Source organism: Stegodyphus dumicola, chromosome 8 (assembly GCF_044657685.1).
Source record: "Stegodyphus dumicola isolate Sdum_Otavi_A_Nest chromosome 8, ASM4465768v1".
Lineage (NCBI taxonomy): Eukaryota > Metazoa > Arthropoda > Arachnida > Araneae > Eresidae > Stegodyphus > Stegodyphus dumicola.
Genome location: NC_140775.1, coordinates 124,963,595 through 124,984,804, shown reverse-complemented (window position 1 = coordinate 124,984,804; position 21,210 = coordinate 124,963,595). Strand labels below are relative to the sequence as shown.

Here is a 21,210-nt window from a genome sequence, read left to right as displayed (position 1 = left end):
ATGTGGAAAGATTTAATTAAAAAGTAATTCTGCTTCATAAATAAAAAGTATTTATTATTAATCAATGTAGCAAAAATCTTGATCATTATGAAGATTATGAATGATTATTTTTATTCAAATCCATATAATATATAAATGTGCTACTAAATAACTTATGGCACAGATGCATTTTTTAAAGGCCGAATATCAGGATATCTCAAATGTATACAAGATGATAACAGTGAGGGTAATAACAATGATAAGGTGAGCAACAGATCTCTTTATTGTAACATAAATAAAATTTTCAGAAATTAGTGAGCATTCTGATTTATGAATAGTTTTGATAATTTACTAGACAGCAAGAAAGTTTAAAAAAATAACAAGATATTAAAAATATATTTCAGTAAATATTAACTTTAGATTCAGGAAGTAATCCAAAAAAGGTTTAATCAGAATCAAATATTAAGTAACTTAAGTAACTTTGTTTCATAAAGGAGATGTACTATTACTGATCGACGAAACATAACTTTTATGGGAAAAGGAAAGCATCAATTAATAAATTTGAATAAAATTCGAAATTTTAAAGGAAATTAACAAATTTAAAATTTAATAAAAATTACTTATCATTAACTATAACAAAAATAATTAAATGTTATTATTGTGTAATGAGAGGAACAAACTTTATTATTAGTAACAAGGGGCATGTGATAGCTTTAACTTGGTTCATAAATAAATACGAAAATCAAATAAAGCTTAATTTAATAAATACCTGTAAGAAACAGAAAATTTTACATAAATAATATCAAAAATAAAAGCATTAAATATGAAGAGAATTCCAGTTAATTTATAACATAAATGCGATTCAGTAAATCGGACACTTTAAAATTTAGCTCGAGGGAATGAATTTATTTTGTATTGGATCTAAAACTGAAAACTTGCGAAAGGTAAGCTTATTTAAATTTGAATGATATAAAAAATTCTGAAATATTCACAGCGTTTTTTTAAATTAGCCATTCTGTTTGACAGTTTACGAAAGCTTCTTGAAAAGTTACTCTGACTGCATTCTGTACTTTTGAATATCAGGCTTTCAAGTTGCATTTATCAATATCCATTTAGTTTTATTTTATTTTGCTTTGATGCTAGGAATTTCGAATATGAGTAATACATATCAAACTAATACAAAATTCTAGACAATTTAAGAGAAAGTGTTAGTTAAACTAGAAACTAGTAAAATGTTGACTTTTGTAAAAGGCACATAAGAAGAAATTACAAACTAAAAGAATTATTACCATAATTTAATGAATGTGACAGTGTCATAAAAAATTGTATAATTTTAATTCAGATCTTTTATTGTCGTTCTTAACATTTTTCTTTTGTTCTAGCGGAAAACGTTTTGAAAGTGACGCCCCGTTCACTTGTGCCACAACCTCTAATGCTTCTAGTGATGGGGAAAGAGGCATTGTAGTAAATGAAACCATTTTACACGAAGTGCTGTATGGTCGCTGGTTGGAATGGAATGGACGAAGACCTTCATCTAGTATTAGAAGAAAATTACTGGAAAGTCTACCTAAAAGTAAATTTATCTTCTATGTATTTTTATTAATAATATAAATGAAGTTAAGGCCCACCAGCGGCTGAGCGGTAACTGGTGTCGCTTATAACATCGCTGAACACTGTTAGTTTGGTTCGAGGTCCATATTCCGGCGAACAGGCTGGCTGCAGAGGTGTTTTTGCGGTTTTCCCAATGTGTAACGTGTATACGAGCCAGTTACCGTTAGAAAGTCCTCCCCGAAAGCATCCGTCCCTTTAGGTTAACAGCTCTTGAATGCTTTGCTATAATCAAGTAAACCAAACCAAACTAAATGAGGTTAACAGACGATATTAATAGAATTGAGGGAAATAATTAGGATTTTAATAAATGAAACCATTAAAACCATTTACGCGCCTCATGATAGAAATTCTTAAATTTTTGGATGAATTACGTACAGTCTCAAGCTAAAACGATATATACGGTAGAAGACACCTTCCGAGATATATTGATAGATGTAGTAATAGGAATGATAAGAGTAATAAGAATAACAAGAATGATAATGTCATTCAGATGGAAAAATATAAAGAAAAATGCAGCTATAACCAGCCATAATGCTATAATGTTTTTAATTTACATTCGTTTCATATAGATTTATCTCATTATAATTAATGGTTTTAATAAGGAAATTATGATGCTTGTTATAACTAGGCCAATAATTCTATTAAGGTTGCGAATTTTCGCGATTGTTTTCTCAAATTTTAGGATACTATTTAAAATTTCCCGAATATCAGATTGTTTCTATTATTTTTTAATTTTTATATTTAATAACTTCTGTAAAATTTTCGAAAATTCACATTAAATTGTTCAGTTTTGCTGGACTTCTGGAAAACAAGAAAAAAACTTTCTCCCAAAAATTGCATAAAATTCCTTTCTATTGTCTGTCATTGCCAACAAAGAGTATGGGTGTTCTTTTGAACATCCATACTCTGTTTAAAAAAAAAAAAAGGAAAAATTCTTTTTTTTAACAATTTTTTCTTAATTAAGAAACTGTGTGCAAGTATATTATCAAACATTATCTAATTAAATGGTAATATAGACCTAAAGTAACGTAGTTGAATAACCTTTTTAGAATCTGATCATAATTTTAATTTTAAATATATTTTTTATCTATTTCAATTTTAAAATATATAATACTCTTATCTAGTTATATACTAATGATTTGCGTAGTTCCTTCGTTTGTAGTATATCTATGCTCCACCCTGAAACTGAAATGTAAATCTTCGAATTCAAAGTATCTCTCGAAATTATTTATGTAAATTTTAGACCGAGAAAGTTTGGCGAATTTTGCCCCCCTCCTTTTACCCCTACTTGTTAAAATTCCTGCCCCACTTATATGGCTTGGATGATACTAAAATGTTTTCATTATTTTATTTTTACTACTATTGCAGATTATTTCCGATTTAAGGAATATAGATTTAACTAATGTTGAACGTTTACTAACAAAATCTAAGCTAAGGATTTTGATATTCGTTTTATATTTCATACCAGTTTAGCAAACTATCAAAAAAGTCAAATTTTTTTTAAAGAAAAGCTCTTAAAAAAGATATCTAACTCCGAGTTTTTAAACCATATGTAAACCTGCTCTGCACTTTTAAATACTGAGGTAGACGAGTTACCACTTCCGATCATACTGTACAAACCAAGTTATTTTGGATAAAGGAGGATTAATATAACTTGTTAGTGTACTTGAAATGTAACTGTTAAGGCAAAAAATTTTTTATCAGCAAATATTGTAAGTTTTAATAATTAAATTTCATATATTTCTCACTAAATTCCATGCTGGTTAGACAAGTGATTAAGGCGAAGTATGCAGACGCTATCTACCGAAGAGAAGTGATTTCTTGGAAGACTATTAAGGAAATTGGCTCGTATTGACGTTACCTTTCGCTAGAATTTGAACATAGATCGAGCTCTCACTGTTTATTGATCTTATTCATTCAGTTACTAGTGGTTTGAATACAATGTTTAAAAACTCTTCCGTAATTCAAATATTCTATAATTATTTTCTCTTTTTCTGCTATCTGCCAAGTTATATGTGGTTGCATGCTATTGGAAAAATCTACCTGTTTCCTAAATAATACATGGTGATATATGATTGCTATTGAATTAAATTATATAACTGTATATGACACATTGAATGCCTTATAACGCAATATCTTTTATTGTAAGCCAAAAAATAGATCAGACGCATTCATCTTAATTAATTTAATAACTTTTTTAAATTAAGTTTTAAGAAATTATCGCATTCTTTCTTGCGTTCTCTCGTGATATAAGAATTAGCATGTGCAATTTACAGTTGAAAAATCTGTGTTTCAAACCCCAATGTGAGCACAGCTGAATTTTCATGTATTTTCCTTCAAAATGCCCAGTTAGTTTGTACAGTGACGCTTGAATTAAAATGTGGACAATAAATCATCATCAACTGAAGTTAATCGACTAGGTCTCGAGCCTCTCTCCAATTGCTTTTTAAGTTGGTAGATACTGTAAAAAGTTATTTTCCTTCTTTCATATGTGCTGTCGTGGTGTAAATAATTTGCTCGTCAAGACAGCATTGGAGGATTCGTAGTTCAAATTTCGGTGATGATTTTTCATGTTTCCTCTTTCGAAAAATTAATGCATTCTCGATACTGTGCTACTCTTTCACATTATCTAAATCGAAGGAAAAATTTTTAACTATATGAATAAAATGGTAACAATCATAATATTAAACTCCTTCGAAAGAGTACGCCAGTCAAATAATTGAAGATTCGGATATCTGGGGTTTTATAGTAGCTGAATTTATAATTTGAAATTGAAGTGTATCACCGCACACATTTATATACTAAAAAGCATGGTTTGTTTTACATAAATAACTGTTCAATATCAAATAATAAATTAATATTTTAAATAAAATACCTAAGGAATCAGAGGAAACAGGAATCAGGAAATCCTAAATATTTCCAAAACAGATTTGTTACAATATAAATGTTGGTTTATTAACAAATGATACATAAATATAAAATCAAAATGGCTTAAGAAATAAAATAAAGAATCAAAGAAAATCGTTTTTAAAGATTCATAAATTATTTTCTGAAAATTCCAAGTCTTTTATTCACCTTTCTTTTAAAATACGAACCACTTTTCGAATTAAAATAATTTCATTTCATAGCTTACTACTTTTGTTTAGAAAAATACTATATTCTATAGTGTTTTCTGAAAATAACTGTTTCAAATGAAAAGGACATATCAAATTATTAAGGAAAAAGCAGATTAGCCAAATTATTTGCTTTTAGTAACTACAGACGTAAGATGTCCTACAAACAACTCACAAGAATAAGAACGATTAATCAAGGCTGTTTTAGTCAATTGGATAGATTCTTCCTTTCCCTAGGTTAATTAAATCTTATCACTCAACGGAACTTTCTGTAAATGGTATCTCCCCATCTAGATCTGTACCGAATTTAAGCATTCGACTTCAAATTGCTTTTAGGATGTATAACAATTAAAGCTAAGTGAAATTTATCCTACGACTAGCGCTAATCCGCTCATATATTTAAATAACCAATCGCCCTGGATAGTGTAATGCAATCCTGCAGTTGAATTCAGTGTTCTGCTTCAAAATATGTCTCGGAAAATTCATAAAATTTTCTGGACTTTATAAATATGATTTTTATGAAATTTTCGATTCTAAATGGTCATAAAGATACTTTTATGGAGTCAGAGATATATTCAATAGTTAAATAATCGTGCTTTCTAAACATAAGTTTTAGAAAACTCGAAAGGTCTAAGAAAAAGGAAGTTATAAATGAAATTCTTGATTTCTATTCTGTGTTTTCGTAGTAAAATTAAATCAATGTTTTTTTTTTTTTTTTTTCATGTTGTAGAATATATAAACACGTGGAAGAAAACTTAGCTTCCGAAAGAACGAATTCTGCAGTAACAAAAGTAATTAAAAATATTATTCAGTAAAAAACTGCACTTAGAACGATATGAAATAGCCCAAAAAATTATAAAATTCACCGAGCATAATACTGAAGATGAGTGAAATGGAATGAGAATTTTTCCGTTATCCGAGCAATCAAGTTTCTTTTAAACCTGTAACATTAACAACTGAACTGAAGTCAACAATTGCAGCAACACAGAATATATTTCAATATAACAAATACAGTTAAACCTCTCCTAATGACCACCTCTAAACGTTGGCAGCATTTTTTAAGAACATAAGTAGACACTGATATTCTACATCGCCTATAACCATATTCTCTAAAGCGACCCTTTTCACAGAAGACCGAAATCGCTTGAAAGAGTTAGTCTACTGTTGGATGGTTTCACACCGCGACTTGTAAGTAATTTTTAAAAAAATCGTCCACATAAAATATTTAAATTAATAAGATTATGCTTCAAAAAGATGTTTTCCTTCAGTAGCTTCAGAAAATTTTCGTTCACTTAATCATATCTGCATGAAGTCATCCAACCGGGATAGTGGTTAGTGATTCTGGCTGCCGTACGGAAGAATCCAAGTTCGAATCCCGGAGAAGGCATGGATGTTTGTAAATATATAGTGTCTGTGCGGCATTGAGGCACTCAAAAAATATGTGGTTAGCCAGAAATTAGTCTTATGGGAAAAGTGGTGGAAGAACTCCCCCCCCCGGATGCTTCCTTCAAAACTGTGGGCGGAACTGAGCAAAGTCATACTCTCACATTTATGGTGCCGAAGGTTCTTGCTAACGATAGGCACAATCTTTCCTTTTCGCTACGATGAATTTTGTGGGACTTGTTGTGATATCAGACAAGCGAGATCAGTCACAACAACTACAACAGTGTGTGCATGACTGCATGACTTATAAATAATCCGACTTATAGCTGCGCGATTTCGTTTAGATGTATTTTAAACTAAGCACTGGAGTTCAAAATTAAGAGAATTCTCACATTTGTTCCATTGTCTCCAGAAATAATGAACTGATTTTTAACAAAATTTGATATGGACTTATGTGAATTTATCCTATGCGGTAAGTTTTCGTCCATAAAAGTTAACTGAGGGGCCAGTTTCGCTCCTGAAAAGGCGAAAGTAGAGCTCTTAGATCTCATCTGTAACCCTCCACTCACTTATGAGCATAATCTGAGAGAACCCGGGACCGGCTACCTGTCCTCCAGTATCTGAGAAATGAACCAGTATGACAGCAGACCTTTGGTGATCTGTTCAGCCATCACGTTGAATGCGCGCACAGACCTTCATGTCTTCTGTGACTGCTGCAAACTAAAGATAGAGAAACGATCTTAGAGCCTTGTGTTAACCGTTTCAGGAAAGACGCCGAGACAGGAAGGTGGTGCGCGATTCTGATTACTGTACCGAAGGGCCTGGGTTCGAATCCTGGAGAAGGCATGGAAATAAATTATCTGTCTCTTCATAGAAGCCAACAGTGGCCGCGTATTAGGTGCCACCACAATAAAATGACTACTGCTTCTGGCTTTAGTAGCGGCCAAAGTCTAAAATGGCTAGTGCCTCTATTAATTTTTTTTTTTTTTTTTTTAACTTTTCAGGAGTGCAGTTGGTCCTCAGTTCATTTTCGTCAAAATTTCGTTCATTTCCATTCAAATTATGGACGCCCTTGCTCATCCAGGTAGGCTAATCTGATGGATAATTGGTTTAAATTAAGGACATTAAACGGGTGAATTATCCAGCCAGATCTCGAGACCCAAATCTTATAGAACAATGGTCTCAAACTTTGTGATCTGTGTGACTCTTAGTAGGAACCATAACTACATTAACATCTTTTTTTGTTCGATCTTCCAAACTTTACTTTAGAACTTCATGCGACAATGAGCCTTACACACTACCATGCGTCCATGCGTATGTATATATCATGACTGTTACATGATATATGTTTTTGTACCTTATTATCTGATGTTCATATTAAATTTCATTAAAATATGTTCCATAAACTCTTGAGATAATCTATTAATGTGAAAATTCTCTTAATTTGTAACATCAAGGTACAATAAATATAAATGGGAGTGATTTTGAAATTAATCACTGTTTGAAAAATTTGCAAAGAAACTATTTAACATCCAAAAAACATTAAATGTGTCGTGGACGCGTTAAATACTGATATTAAATTCTAAATTTTTGTCATTCGCTACCGCAGAATATAAATAAATATATGTGGACATTTGACGGCGACGCAAGTGTTGCATGATGAAGTGTTCAAACGTTATCTTTATTTCAGTACATTCTGTTAATTTATAACACAATAAAGCAACACAGGCATAAATTTCACATATTCGTAATATAACTGACGACCGAACAGATGCGTCAGAAATACATAAGCAAGATACAGGTAAGCGAGAAAGTGTTGGTGCATTATAATACAGCTTCGTGCATTAAAGTACAACTGGCTTTTTTAAGAATAGTGACACTGTTCTTTTACTATATTCCTGTTTGCAGATAAAAGTTTGATTCGCACATTTTAACAGTATTATTTGATTCGCAAATTTTAACAGTATTATTTGAAATAAAAATTTTAACATTAACTAAAATCTTTAGTTTCACTTTTACTGTTATGTAAGTAAAAACATTGTAAGTTAGCTACTATTTTTAGGATAGAAAGGGTAAATAATCAAATTAACAATGAGCTTTAAGGGAGATTTTACAAACTAAAGTTAAACTTTTATCTTACACAATTTTTATTTTACACATTCCTTCGGCTTCTCTTCAAAAAGTAAAAAGCTTGAAGACAAAAAAAAATCTTTTTAATGGAAAAAGCGTGGGAAGTTCAAGAGAAATACGAATGCACAAAATATAACTTAAGGTAATCAGTTCAGCTTAATAGATATGCATCGCTATGAAAAAAATTCATCCAGGGAAAATTAGGAAAATTTTTATCGAGAACATAGCTCAAATGATGCTTCGTTAAACGTGAATTTAGAGTTCCAGCTTAAATGCTTTAGCTTTCAATAATTTTTTTCTTGAAATATTGTAAATAATTGCTCCAAATATTTTACGTTTATAATCCGCTGCCCACTCTTAGGACTGGTAAAAAAGTCATTCAAATTATTCAAACACTCTTAAAATCTTTTACAATTTCATTCTATGATATAATAAATTATCGTTTAATTTCTTTTACAGTTCTTTTCTTGTAATTTTTATATGCAGTTGTCAGATTTAATGTGTAATATACTCAGAAATATATTTAAAGAGTTATTTACTCATATTACCGTTAAACAATTCCCATTTCTATATTGTAAAATGGTGCTGCAGGATGAAGCACCATTCTAAACCAGAAGGGTTACTTACTTAATATTCTTATTTTTACTTAGCAAGAGCCTTTCTTTCTTTTACTAAATAAAAAATTTTAGACTAAAGCTGAAATATACACCTTAACCTCCGACCACCTGCGTTTGCCAGTAACCTATAAAAAATATCAGAACTGAAGTTCTCTATTACTCACGTCTTAATTTTTCTTTATTGTTGTCCTAATCGCATAATATCTTGTACAAACAAACCGCTGAGCTCGCCTTTTCTCCAAAGCTCTCCAGCTGCAGTTACAGTTAAGAGGCAATTTATAATTTATAGTCGCGTGATATCCAACTGCGATAAAAGCGCCCCCGGTGTTTGATGGATTGACTTTAAGCCAGACGTTCAATGAGGATTATATTCATAAACCCCCGAAGAAGTGCCTCGTCGGGAAGTTGAGAGATTATCATTGCAGAGTTTGAATTGGGGTAATTTTAAATGATGGGTGTGCTTAAGTTATGGATTTTAGATGTCTGATATGAGTAAGATGTTTAGAGTAGAAGATTTAAATCAGACGCAACTGATGCCAAATAGCTCGCCAAATGACGCCTGAAAATTATTCAGAATCTATAACTTTATAATCAATAATAACAATTCTTTTTACGTCGCGGCTTAATTAACGTTTCATACTGTACACTATTTTCTTCTACAAGAAAAAAGAAATCTACAATTAACTATTCTTTTCCAGATCAGCAAAACAATTAATAGTATATTATTTAAAAATAAACTTTAGGCATTGATACATACTGAGAAAAAACGTATTCGTTAATTTAAAGCCTAAATATATTACAAAATATAATTTAAGAAATTTATTAAACATTCGGGGGTTTATGAAATTAAGAAATTTAAGAAATTTTATTAAACAAAATAATCATTTTATTTTATAACCTTGATTTTCAGCGTTAAATCTACTTAAATTTAAAGGTATAAAATCCAAACACATTTTTAAAAAATCTGATGTGGACAACACATGACTTTTTCGTACGGCCTATTAAATTATACACATTTTTGCTGCATTTCGCTTAAATTTATTTCCTTGAATTTAATTGGAGGTATATTTCTCATTCAATTAATTCAGTTCTCATTTCGCAGCAAGGCAAAAATACATAAAAACTCAAAATATCTTCCTTAAAAAATTGAAAAATATGGAAAAACCTGTAAACAAACACAATTAGAACAATCTAAAACAATAATTTTCACAATTATAATTTGAGCTCCTACGCAAAATCAAACGATTCGGGCATCGGACTAATTCCAGAAATTGACTTAATTCACTATTCTGCTAAGTTTCAAGTGTAAACAAATATGGCTGCTCCTTCGGGCTTACTCTCACCTAAACAACTTTTAAATTGTTGATAATTCTAATTTTTTTCATGCAGCTTAACTAAATGCATAAAAACCTTAATCAGAATATAAGAACCACATAATTCAATCATTTTAAAGCACATAATGCACAATTTACCAACATATAAGAATAAAAAAACAGCTCATCAAGCCGAGTAACAGAAAGGATATATACTATATATATATATATATATATATATATACGGTGCGGCCAATTATAACAAAAAGCGAAGTGCACAATATATATGTTATATCAGTTCTACATACAAAATTTCAACGTTCTGAGGCTACTCGTATTTGAGTTATGCTAGGTACTACGTACATACGTACGCATAGACATAACAAAAAAATCTCTTCTGAATCCATTTTAAATTTATTTTGCATTGCGTTTTGGAGAAAAAAGTCCTTTATTCTGTCCTTACATTCAGATGTCACTCAAAAACCGTTAAATTGCATTCGATAGAGGTCAAAATGCATATTTTTGTTGAAATATGATACCTGAAAGTTTTCGCGATTACAATACTTCCTTTTCTTTGTACAAGGAAGTAAAAAAAATGAAAGAAAGTTCCTGCTTTGCTTTTCTCAACATTAAAAATTAAGTAGCCAGAGTCTAACCTTTAACTTTCTTAATGTTAAACTTCTGTGAATTGTTGAAAGTCTCTTTTCCTCCAAATCATTTTTATGCTTGTTTTAATTATTATTTAGTTTTATTTACACTTTTTTATTGAAGTTAACTACTCTTTTTATTACCTTCTAAGGACCGAGCGGTAAAACTGCTGAATACTAGCAATTTGACGCTTAAATACCGGTGGACAAGCTTTATTGCATGGGAGTTTTTGTATTTTTTCCATGTGTAATGTGAATATGAACCCGTTATTCTCAGAAAGTCCTCCATAAAAGCATTCTGCTTCTCTTCGAATGTTTGTCATTATCCAAATAACCAATCCAGTCCTGTTTATTTATTCATCTACGCAAAATCTTGATGCCAATTTTTTATCCCATTGTAGAGATTTGATTTTCTTCAAATTTTGAGCATACTTTTTCCCCATTTTAAGAAAGTAAAATATTCCAGTAAAATACTTCGTAAGCCGAAACACACTGAAATGAAAAAGCAACTCTCATTCATTTATAATAAAAAAAAAAAAAATTCGCCCTAATATCACCAAAGGTGGCAATATGTGTTATGCGCTGGTTTTTTGGCGCGACTGCGTGTTGTATGGCATCCTGTTGACGTCGAAAAATCTTTTGCTGGAGTAGTTTAATTGCTCGTTGGTTCGTGTCGTGCGTGTTTTGAAATGGCGTATGTTGCAATGAGAGACGTGGTAGGAAGATTTCAGTCGCGTATTTTAGATTGTGTGCAAAGGAAATTTAGTATTAAAAGGTATGATGTTTGATTTGTTAACGAGTATGCTCTGTGTCTGAGAAGATAGGGGGGGGAAGATAAAGTGGTGGAAGTTGATGAATCGAAGTTCGGCAAAAGGAAATATCATCGTGTCCACCCTGTTGAGGGGCAGTGGGTTTTTGGAGCAAACAACGTCTATGTAAAGAAGGAAAGGCTCCATAGACGTAATATAATCCAGTTTGTCTTCTACGTCGCTAGAAAGAAAAGGGAAAATTCGCCAAGGTATTTGGCGACGGAACCTGTTGGCGAGAATTTTCGTACCGGATGATTTACCAGACCTGGCCGAGATTTTTCTCCTCAGTGACGTGTACAGGAAATTGAGGAACACAATTTCCTAAAATTAATAAGAAAATTGGGGGAAGTTTCTAAGATGAATAAGAAAATTAGGTGAAGTTTCACTTTCACTGGCTGTTGAACTTGCATTATCCATATCGCAGTTTGATGTCTGATTTTATATCCTTGTAGGGTTTCCAGTAATTAGCAGTAATTAGTTGTTGCGTGCAGGTTGGAAGCGTGCAACATTGCATCCTTCAATATAGAAGGGGGAAATGTTTAAGTGACGCTTGCATAAATAAAAATCTGTCTGTAAATTAAAAAAAAGGACTAAAACGAAACTAAATTCACCGGCGCAACAGCCCTAATGGGCCAAAGCCTGCAGTGCCCGAAATCTGCTTTCTTGACCTTGGGCCCCGGGGTGGTTAGCTTGTCGCAGGACCCACAGTGTTTAGTCCCCAAGAGAACTTGGTACTCATTTTATCGACCTTCTGATTTAAAGGGATGAAAGGCTGAGTCAACCTTGCCCAGCCCGGGGATCGAATCCCGGACCTGTGGCGCTGCTGCGCAACGCGCTAGCCACTGCGCCATCGGGCTTAAAAAAAGGACAATGAATATAAAAACTGGCAAGTAAACATACATCTTAATATTTCCCTACTCATTTTGAACATGATCATGAGGAAGTCCAAAATCGGAATGCGAGTAAATTTCTGCTAATGAGGAAGAAGGTGATGAGGAAGTGTCCGTACCTTTTTAAATGGAAAAGAAGTGACAAGAGGTTCACATCATAAGCAAACAACGACACTCCAATCCATCTGAGGTGAACAGAATGGCAGATCTGCTCAGTGACGATGGCATGCGCTACTTTAGAGCCATTCCTGTAGAAATGGAAGAATGTTTAGATTTTTTCCTGATACGTGTACCTCCTAAAAGCAAAGACAGATATGCAAGGACAATGGAGTTTTCAAATTCAAGTCGAATATTAAAAAGACTATAAAAAAGTTTTCTAGTTAAATAGATTTCTAGTTTCATTGTTAAAATAAACTGTGAAAAACTCTGAACGCTCTATGTATCTAATAGGCAAATATTCTCTCTAACCAAAAAATTAGTAAATTTCTAGTATATTCAAGATTAATGGTGTTTTTAACTGGAACATTTTTAGGACATTTCGTGATTCTGATCTGGAATTGAGAACAAATTGAAATTATACTCATGGAATCCCGTATCCTGAACGCTCCTCTCTCTCGGGAAACAGATTGCGTTCGTTACGCGAGGCACTATTATATATATCATTTAAGCCTCTAAAATATGAGGTCTTCAATGCTATTTGTATGTATGAAATGTAACGTACTGTGTCGTTCTTTGTAACCAGAGTTGGAATCAGTTAAGACAATATATCTATGAAAATAATAAATTCAACAGAAATGCCTACGGTACAGAACGCAAATAGTCAAAATATTGTGTCATTGCCTGTCATAAGAATCAAACTAAAACTAACATCAAAGACAGTATTGCTACTTGAAAACATAATCGCCTGAAAAGAGAATGTTTTCTCAAAACTTTCATTCCTTTTAAACATATTTGAAAAAGTATTACGAGCTTAAAGCTTTCAATGATTTTAGTTAAATGTATTAACCCCCAAAAAAAACCTTTTAGCTACCATAATACTCTTGATCGTATGTGACTCAAAATTCAATTGTAAAACTGATAACAATGACGGATTCTAGATCAAAATTGTCAAAGAAAAACGTAAGATAACTGCACCATATAATCACTCTTACACATGTTCTTTCTGTACTGTCACTTTTATTTTCTTCTGTGTTCTAAATTATGTCAAAGTACTAATAAAATTCGTTCATGAGAGCCTCATAGTGTTATTTTTAATCACGAGTAATCAAGAATATTATTGTTATTAAAAGATGGGTTTTAGCACATTTAACCCAAACCGTGTAAATTAAAAACTCTTTTACATATTGATGACGCAAGAAGAGGTTTACATTTTTTAATCTATAATGAGTAAAATATTAATAAACCAATCACTGCCTCTGAATGTAGGAAATTTATTCTTTCTAACGTAACGTAAGATTGTATTCAATTCATTTAAATTTCAGTTTGATTTAGGCAGCCGATGTCATCCTCACATAACATTATGTACCTGCTAATAATAAAGGATTGTAGGGCTTCGTTCTTTAAAATTAAAATCATTGCCTTCTAAAAATGCAGTATTAAATCTTTCGATTTATAAACTTATCATTATTAGCAAATGCACAATTGCTGAAAAATTTGACCATATTTTGAAAGACTGCCAAAATTCGGCAAATTTGGAAATTTTTTATTTGGAAAATTATCTTTGGTATGCTGGATGGTGTAAAAATCAAAAATTTGAGATTACTGATTAGATCAGTGTTTTTTAAAATGTGTTCCACGGATCCCTATGTCATTCAAGGGTTCCACGAAACTTACATGCTTTTTTTTTTTTTTTTTTTTTTTTCATAATGTTCAAAGAAGTAACTTTAAAAAAGTAACAAAAATTAACGCCTCTACGAAATTTAAAAAAAAATACATATTAAAAACTAACCCTCGATTCTTAATAATATAGATATCCGATGCAACTACAACAGTCTAACGTCACTAGCTGCGACGGCTCCATCGATACAGTTTTTGGTATTTTACAGAAACCGCGCTGGGAAATTGCAGTGTGCGCGTAGGCAATGACACAATATTTTGACTATTTCCCAACACCAGAGATTTCCCGACCATTTCTTTTTTGATCGTTATAGACAGAGAATCACTTAGTTTTAAAATTACGGGGGAATCCTGTATACTTGAATATGAAAGTGTGCTACGAGTAGGCAAGCATAATAGTCACCCGTCGATGCGTGTCTTATAAAATATAAGTAGATTGATTTTTTGTTTTGTTGTTTGTTTTAAGTTTTTGCTTACTAATAAACTTTATTGGTTCTTATGACATTACATCACACATACTGTTCCATAAGATAGAAATAAAATAGAGGTCATTAATAATTCTTGCAAATTGTAAGAATTTGTTAACTTTTTTTCCTTTTTTTATTTCTCATTAAAACTGCTGACCTAAGTTTGAGATCCGATTTTCTAAAAATTTATTTTTAAGTTTCGTTTTACTTTTCTGAATATCGGGAGTAATTTTATCGTGGAGGGGGGGAACAAAACTCTTGAGGTGCCGCGGGATTATTAATGAAAATGCGCAAAACTTTCGTCGACTTGTATTTACATTAATTATTTCGCGAACAGGTTTTTCGTTCGAGAATTTGTGTTAATATTTCGGGGGCATATTGTCTGCCAGAAAAGAAGCTATAGCACAAACAACTGACATATAAATAAATAAGTATTAGTTTATACATTTTTATATTAAAATTTACATTACTAAACCTAGCAAATCCTGGAAATATTCAACACCGTTATTTTAGAACATATTTAATTGGATTGTGTACTTACACATGGCATGCTGTACATGGAAAGATTATTGTTGTGTGCATACGGGTTCGTAATAGCGCACAAGTACGATAAAAAGCTTACAAAATTTATTGTTATCACAAGAAAAATGTAACAAAACGCTGAATTTTTCCTCAAAGATATTCGTACAATACCGCAGTATCATGCAATATAATCCGTAGCTGTATTTTAAACTACTAAAACATCAAATAGAACGCAATCCAAAGTGCAGAGAAAGCTAATCTGATCTCACCACGAATTCTCTAGAGTCAGCAACAACAGTTACCTAAACAACTGAACTGAGATGTTTCTCACCGGTTTTTTAAAGCTTTTTAATCGTGCACGAGAAGCTTCTGGTAATTTCTATTTTCTTGAGGTTTCTGGAAAGCAAAAGCAATTACGAGATATCTATTTATTAAATGCGCTAGCTTCTGTATTTTTACTTTTTCGGCGCAGCTTTCTCTTAAAACTCGTCACGCACTGCATTGCACGGGGAAATGAAACAATTTTAATTACAATTCTACTAAAAATAGCAAACTAAATACAAAAACCGTAACATTATTTTTCATTTAATAGCACGTTTTAAAAATGAATCATTTAATATCGAATTTGTTTGTCGGCACTGAGAGACAAAGAAGAGAGACTTAACGTAACTTGGGAAAACGACTTTCTCTCGCATTCCAGCTGACCAGCAACACTTAGAGAAAATTCAAAGTTCTGTTTTCGGTTTCAGAGTAGGATTATTTTGCAGCGTGCTTTTGTGGAAATTCTAATGGACAATAGTATAAAATTTTTTTAAATATAAAAATAAATTTAACATTTGTAACAGTTAAAAACTATTAGGAAAATGTCCGAAATTTGCGGACTCATTCAGCATTCGGAAAACATCTAATATTTGAAAAAATTCAGAAAATATCCGAGAAGTCTCAAAAATAATTGTGGAAATTTGCGACGCAATAAATTTACAGCCCTACTCATTATGTATCATATGAAATGACTTGAGCATTTTTATCATATATTTTTCCTGTGATGTTAAACATTTTAACACAGAAAATTTATTCAAAAAAGTTTATTTTAGAAAAATGGATGTGATGAATATAAGTTGAAAACGACCTTCGCTTATAAAAAAATTATTATGTTATAGAGATAAAAGCGTTCATCTTGGAAGGTAAAAAAGAAAATATTTAGTTTGGCGTATTTGATTATAGCAAAGCACTCTAGGGCTACCTGCCTAAGGGTAGGGATGCCTTCGTGGAGGGTGGTATACGCGTTACGCATGGGAAAACCATGAAAGCGCTCATGTAGCCAGCCCGTTCGCTGGAACCGAAATACCAGTGTCCAGCGACTTTTACAGCTCGGACGGTAAAAGGACCCTGGAAAAAAGAAAAGAAACAGCTCGGCAATAGAGCTGGGCCTGAGCAAATAATTTGGAAGGAAATTCTGCAGTGTGTATTATGTATAGTCCGTTTAAGACAGCGGTTCTCTATCTACTTTGCCTCATGCAACCTTTTCACTGCCGTTTTCTCATTCTCCCCTCCCTTTGTTTCCAAAACTCCAAAAATACATATACACATTTATTTATATTTAACATGTTTTATACACTAAACTACAAAAAATATAGAAAACGTTGATAAAAATGAAGCTACCTTTTTATATTCATAAATTAAAACTGAAAATTTAACAGTTGAATCAAAGAATAACCACATTCTCCCTCCCCTAAAACTATGAAATCCCCCCAGGGGAGAATTCTTCACTCTAGTCTACATATAACGTTACTGATAAAATCCTTTCTTGGTCTTTTTTCAACTTTAACTTTTAGCTATTAAAGCATGGAAAGTTTTAATCCGGGTTATAGATATTAAACAATAATTTAGTTATTTAATATTCAATAAACCGTATTTTTAATTTTTAAATTACAAATCTGTATATGCAACATTTCAGTGTATTTATTTATTGTATGTATCTAATTATTTTTACCCGGAGTAAAAATAAATTATTAAGTATATAAAAGACATCACTGTAGCTGACACAGAAATTTCCTATTCTTAACTTTTATTTTCACATGGTGGAGACGGTGCTTTTCTGATCTCAAAAATAACTTTTTTCACCCAGCATTCTCTTTGCTAGAAGTCGAAGTATTTTCCGTGGACAATACAATTCACTTTCTGGTAACCCTTCTAGTGAATGCTTTACATTACTTAGAAATCCTTCATAAACACCTTTAGGTAACCAAAGTAATTTTATCGGGATAAGTTATTCGTTCAAATAAAAAAAAAAAACAGCAATCATGAAATTCTTATCCATCTCATTTTTTATTCAAGCTTTCGTGACAATATCTTGTACAGGGAAATTGACTTTGCAGAAACTGGGGAAATTTCGATCTATAAACCCTGACAAATTAAAGGCTACCAAACAAAGACGCAAATCTTTTTTATTCGTTAATAATTCAGTGGAGAAAGAATAAAGCAAGGCTTGCAGTCAACGCTTAGTCATCTCTCTTTCGATGATCTTGCAGGCAATTTTTAAAGGAAGATAAATAGTCTGTCCGGAATGATAAATAATTACAATTAAGTAACCAAATTTTAGATTGTTTACAAAGCTGTTTTCGATTTTTTGAAAACAGAGTAAATAGAATTAAAGTTGTGTTTCCGTTCTGTCACAGTTGATTTAGAAGAATATATTGAAACTTCTGATAGATAATCTGAATAATATATTACCACAAAGGAGCCTTAATATTTTACTTGAAATAGTTAAGTTATAGAATGGCAGATAAATTTATCTCAGGATTACTTTTGACTGAGACAAAACAAAATACTTGTGAAAACATTAATGTAAAATTTTATGTTCTGTTCATATTTAGCTTTATAAAATATTAATATTTTAAAAAACAGACTTCAAAGAAATAGAATACATTACTGCAAAATACTGAACTCGCACTGAATGAGAAAAGTTGTAAATCATGAGTGCGTTTATAATTTTAATACTGCAAACAAATAAATTACTTTTGCTTCATTCCACGGGGGTCAACAGTGGCAGAATAGCTAATGCTGTCAAACTGTAGTAGTTTATTCTGGTGTCATTTCCTGTGACTAAATCAGCTGGCTGCTTGAGGTTTACAAGATTTTCCTAATGTGTAATATAACTGTGACCCAGTTTCGTTTAAGAAATCCTTCATGAAGGCATTTTTTCATTAGCAAATAGCTGTTATGCATTTTAATATAATTAAATACTATAATCCAATCCAGTTTTATCTTTAGCCGTTTGAAGTTCAAAATTCCCCCTTTTCGATCAACATCAGCTCCACTTCCGTCGAGCTTATAAAACATTTTCCTTAGGTTTTTTTAAACTTTCCTTGCTGCAGTAGATCCTGTATTTTTCTGTTGTTTATAGTTCAATAATTCGGGAGCTGCATATCGGAATATGCATCTAAGTATAGAAGAACTGTTAATAAGTTCCTTTACATAGTCCTCCAGGAAGGAAAATAGTCCTCCTTAATAATTAATGATTAATTACTGCATTCAAACCTTTTGCTTCTCCTCTTTGCCAATAATGAAAAGAATACATATAATCTGCTTTGTTTTAAGCGTAACTTCTTCCTAAGAAATAAAGTTTCCGTGAAGAAAACGATATCATGAAGTAATAATATAAAGAACTAATTAATAAGAATTATGTTTTAATGACATATTCGTATTTTTATCATTAATATGGACACACAGTAAATTTTGATTAACGGCAGTAATACCAAGCACGACGTTCATGGTTAATCCAACCGCAGTTAAACAATTAACAGAAAAGTTCTGCTAACAGTGTAATTTCAAATCAACTAGATCAAAGGCACGTCAGTGTCAAATTTAAAATTGGAAAAAGAGGTCTTACCTTGGCGTAAATTTTGAATAAAGCTCAAAATCCACATTAACCTTATAAGATATTTCTCTCACCTCTTAGCATGCCTTCGTGGTGTAGTGGTCAGCACACTCGGAGCGTATCGAGAGGTCGGAGTTCCGACGAGGGCATTTTTCACTTTTCATGTCTCCTACTTCGAAATAATCTGTCTCTACAGCGGCGCCCGAACTAAAGAAGGTTTTAGATGGTGATTCTCCATCACCCTGATTTGGCGATTGGGTCCCCTAAGCCCCAGTCAACCTTTAAGAGGGGGAATATATAAGGTATTTCTCTTGCCTTCTTAGCATGCCTTCGTTGTGTAGTGGCCAGTACACTCAGCGTGTATTCGAGAGGTCCGTGATTCGAGTCCCGGCGAAGGCATTGCTCATTTTTCCTCTCTCTTGCTTTAGAAATAACCTAATGTCTGTAGCGAAACAGCGTTGCATGTGAATGAGGCGAGGTTAGGTGGTACAGTCTTGCGTCTCTACATCACATCTAGCACCAGAGCATCCTGAAGGAGTCACATCGTCTGCCAAGAGCGGTTTTAGCTCAACTAATTTTTAGTAGCGCCACTTATTGAACTCACTCATTAATAAAATCAGTCACTTATTGCGTCCAAATTTCTAGGAACGAAAACAAATACATACTTAGCAATAGAAAAACCACAGTTTATTAAATCTCATCTCCGCCGCTTATTAAACACAGAGTGGCAAAGTACTGATTCTTCAGAGCCAGAATATTTTGACTGCACCTTTCAAAGCTTTTCGTAGTTCATTCGTTTAACATAGTGAGAACCGCGGGTTTATCATTCAGATATGCAATAAATGAAACTCGTTTAACCGAAAGTTTCCTACCTCCTTGCCCTTTTACCAGTGAGACATTGTTTTTTATCCTCTCTGTTCCTGTGAGATACTGCGGTCTTTTTCCGCACTATACGTCAGATGGGCGGCCCGCCAGTGACCGAGTGACAAAGTCGCTGAACACTGGTAGTTCGGTCTGGATTTCTAATCTAGGTGAACAGGCTAGCAAAGGTAGTACTTTAAAGACACAGTAAATGAGTTAGGATTCCTTCTCAAATACTGGCTAATAGGAAATGGACATGGAACTTCCGTATTCCATCTTTAAGGTTTTTACGTTAAGTGCCTTCCTTTTGGGACAGGCACATTATGTTCACACATATTTACAAAAGAACGGTTCAGAAATGTTTCTAAACATTACTTAATAGTAATAGTCTTTGATTTAGTTGTAGTTATAATTGTAAGTTGTAGTTATAATTGTAAATAGAGCAAGGAACTGGTCGTGCTAATCTCACAATTTGTACCAGAGAAAGTACAATTGTTCATCAAAAGTTGCATAGCGAGAAGGAAGTAGTGGGTCATTGTGCAGCTGAGCAGCTGGATTTACAAGACGATTTACTTGAGCTGCTAAATGAATACAAGCCACCCAAAATTTACAATACAGATGAAACTGGGCTGCGTTACAGAACATTACCATAACACACATTAAAAGTGAAACGGGAGTTGGCTTAAGAAACTGAAAGGATACGTTACTGTTTATTAACGTGTAATATGGACACAACAATTATAAAGACAGCACTTTTTACTGACAAAAGCAGAAAGACCTAGAATTTACTTTTAACGTACCATAGCAAAAAGAAATCGTGGATGGCAAATAGTATTTTTAACTGATTTCCTTTTTAACTGGGACATCAAACTAATAAAATGAAAAAAATAGCTTTGTTAATTAGATAACCCTGCAGCACACGCATCTCTGATCTCTGTCTTTTTCTTTAAATATATTTTTTCAAACATATTTTAATGCCTTTTCCTTTAAATAAAAATTTTAACATTCAACCTTTATTTAAATGTCATTACAGAAAGATATTCAGTAAATTATGAACAGAATTGCATTTTGCGAAAATGCAAGCATTTCGAAGTAGATAAGTAAGTTGATATCTTTGCTAGAGATCATACATATGATACTCAATGTATCAGG

General features: G+C 32.4%; 1 protein-coding gene across 1 annotated transcript in view; it reads left to right on the top strand.

Annotated features, from left to right (window-relative positions):
- Positions 1 to 235: 235 nt before the first annotated feature.
- Positions 236 to 21,210, top strand: part of LOC118202010 (PR domain zinc finger protein 12-like) — a 66,509-nt gene continuing 45,534 nt past the window's right edge. The window contains exons 1-3 of the mRNA XM_085823026.1: positions 236 to 243; positions 1,362 to 1,552; positions 7,091 to 7,170. Coding sequence (XP_085679152.1) covers positions 236 to 243; positions 1,362 to 1,552; positions 7,091 to 7,170 — 279 coding nt within the window. The remainder of the gene's footprint in view (positions 244 to 1,361; positions 1,553 to 7,090; positions 7,171 to 21,210) is intronic.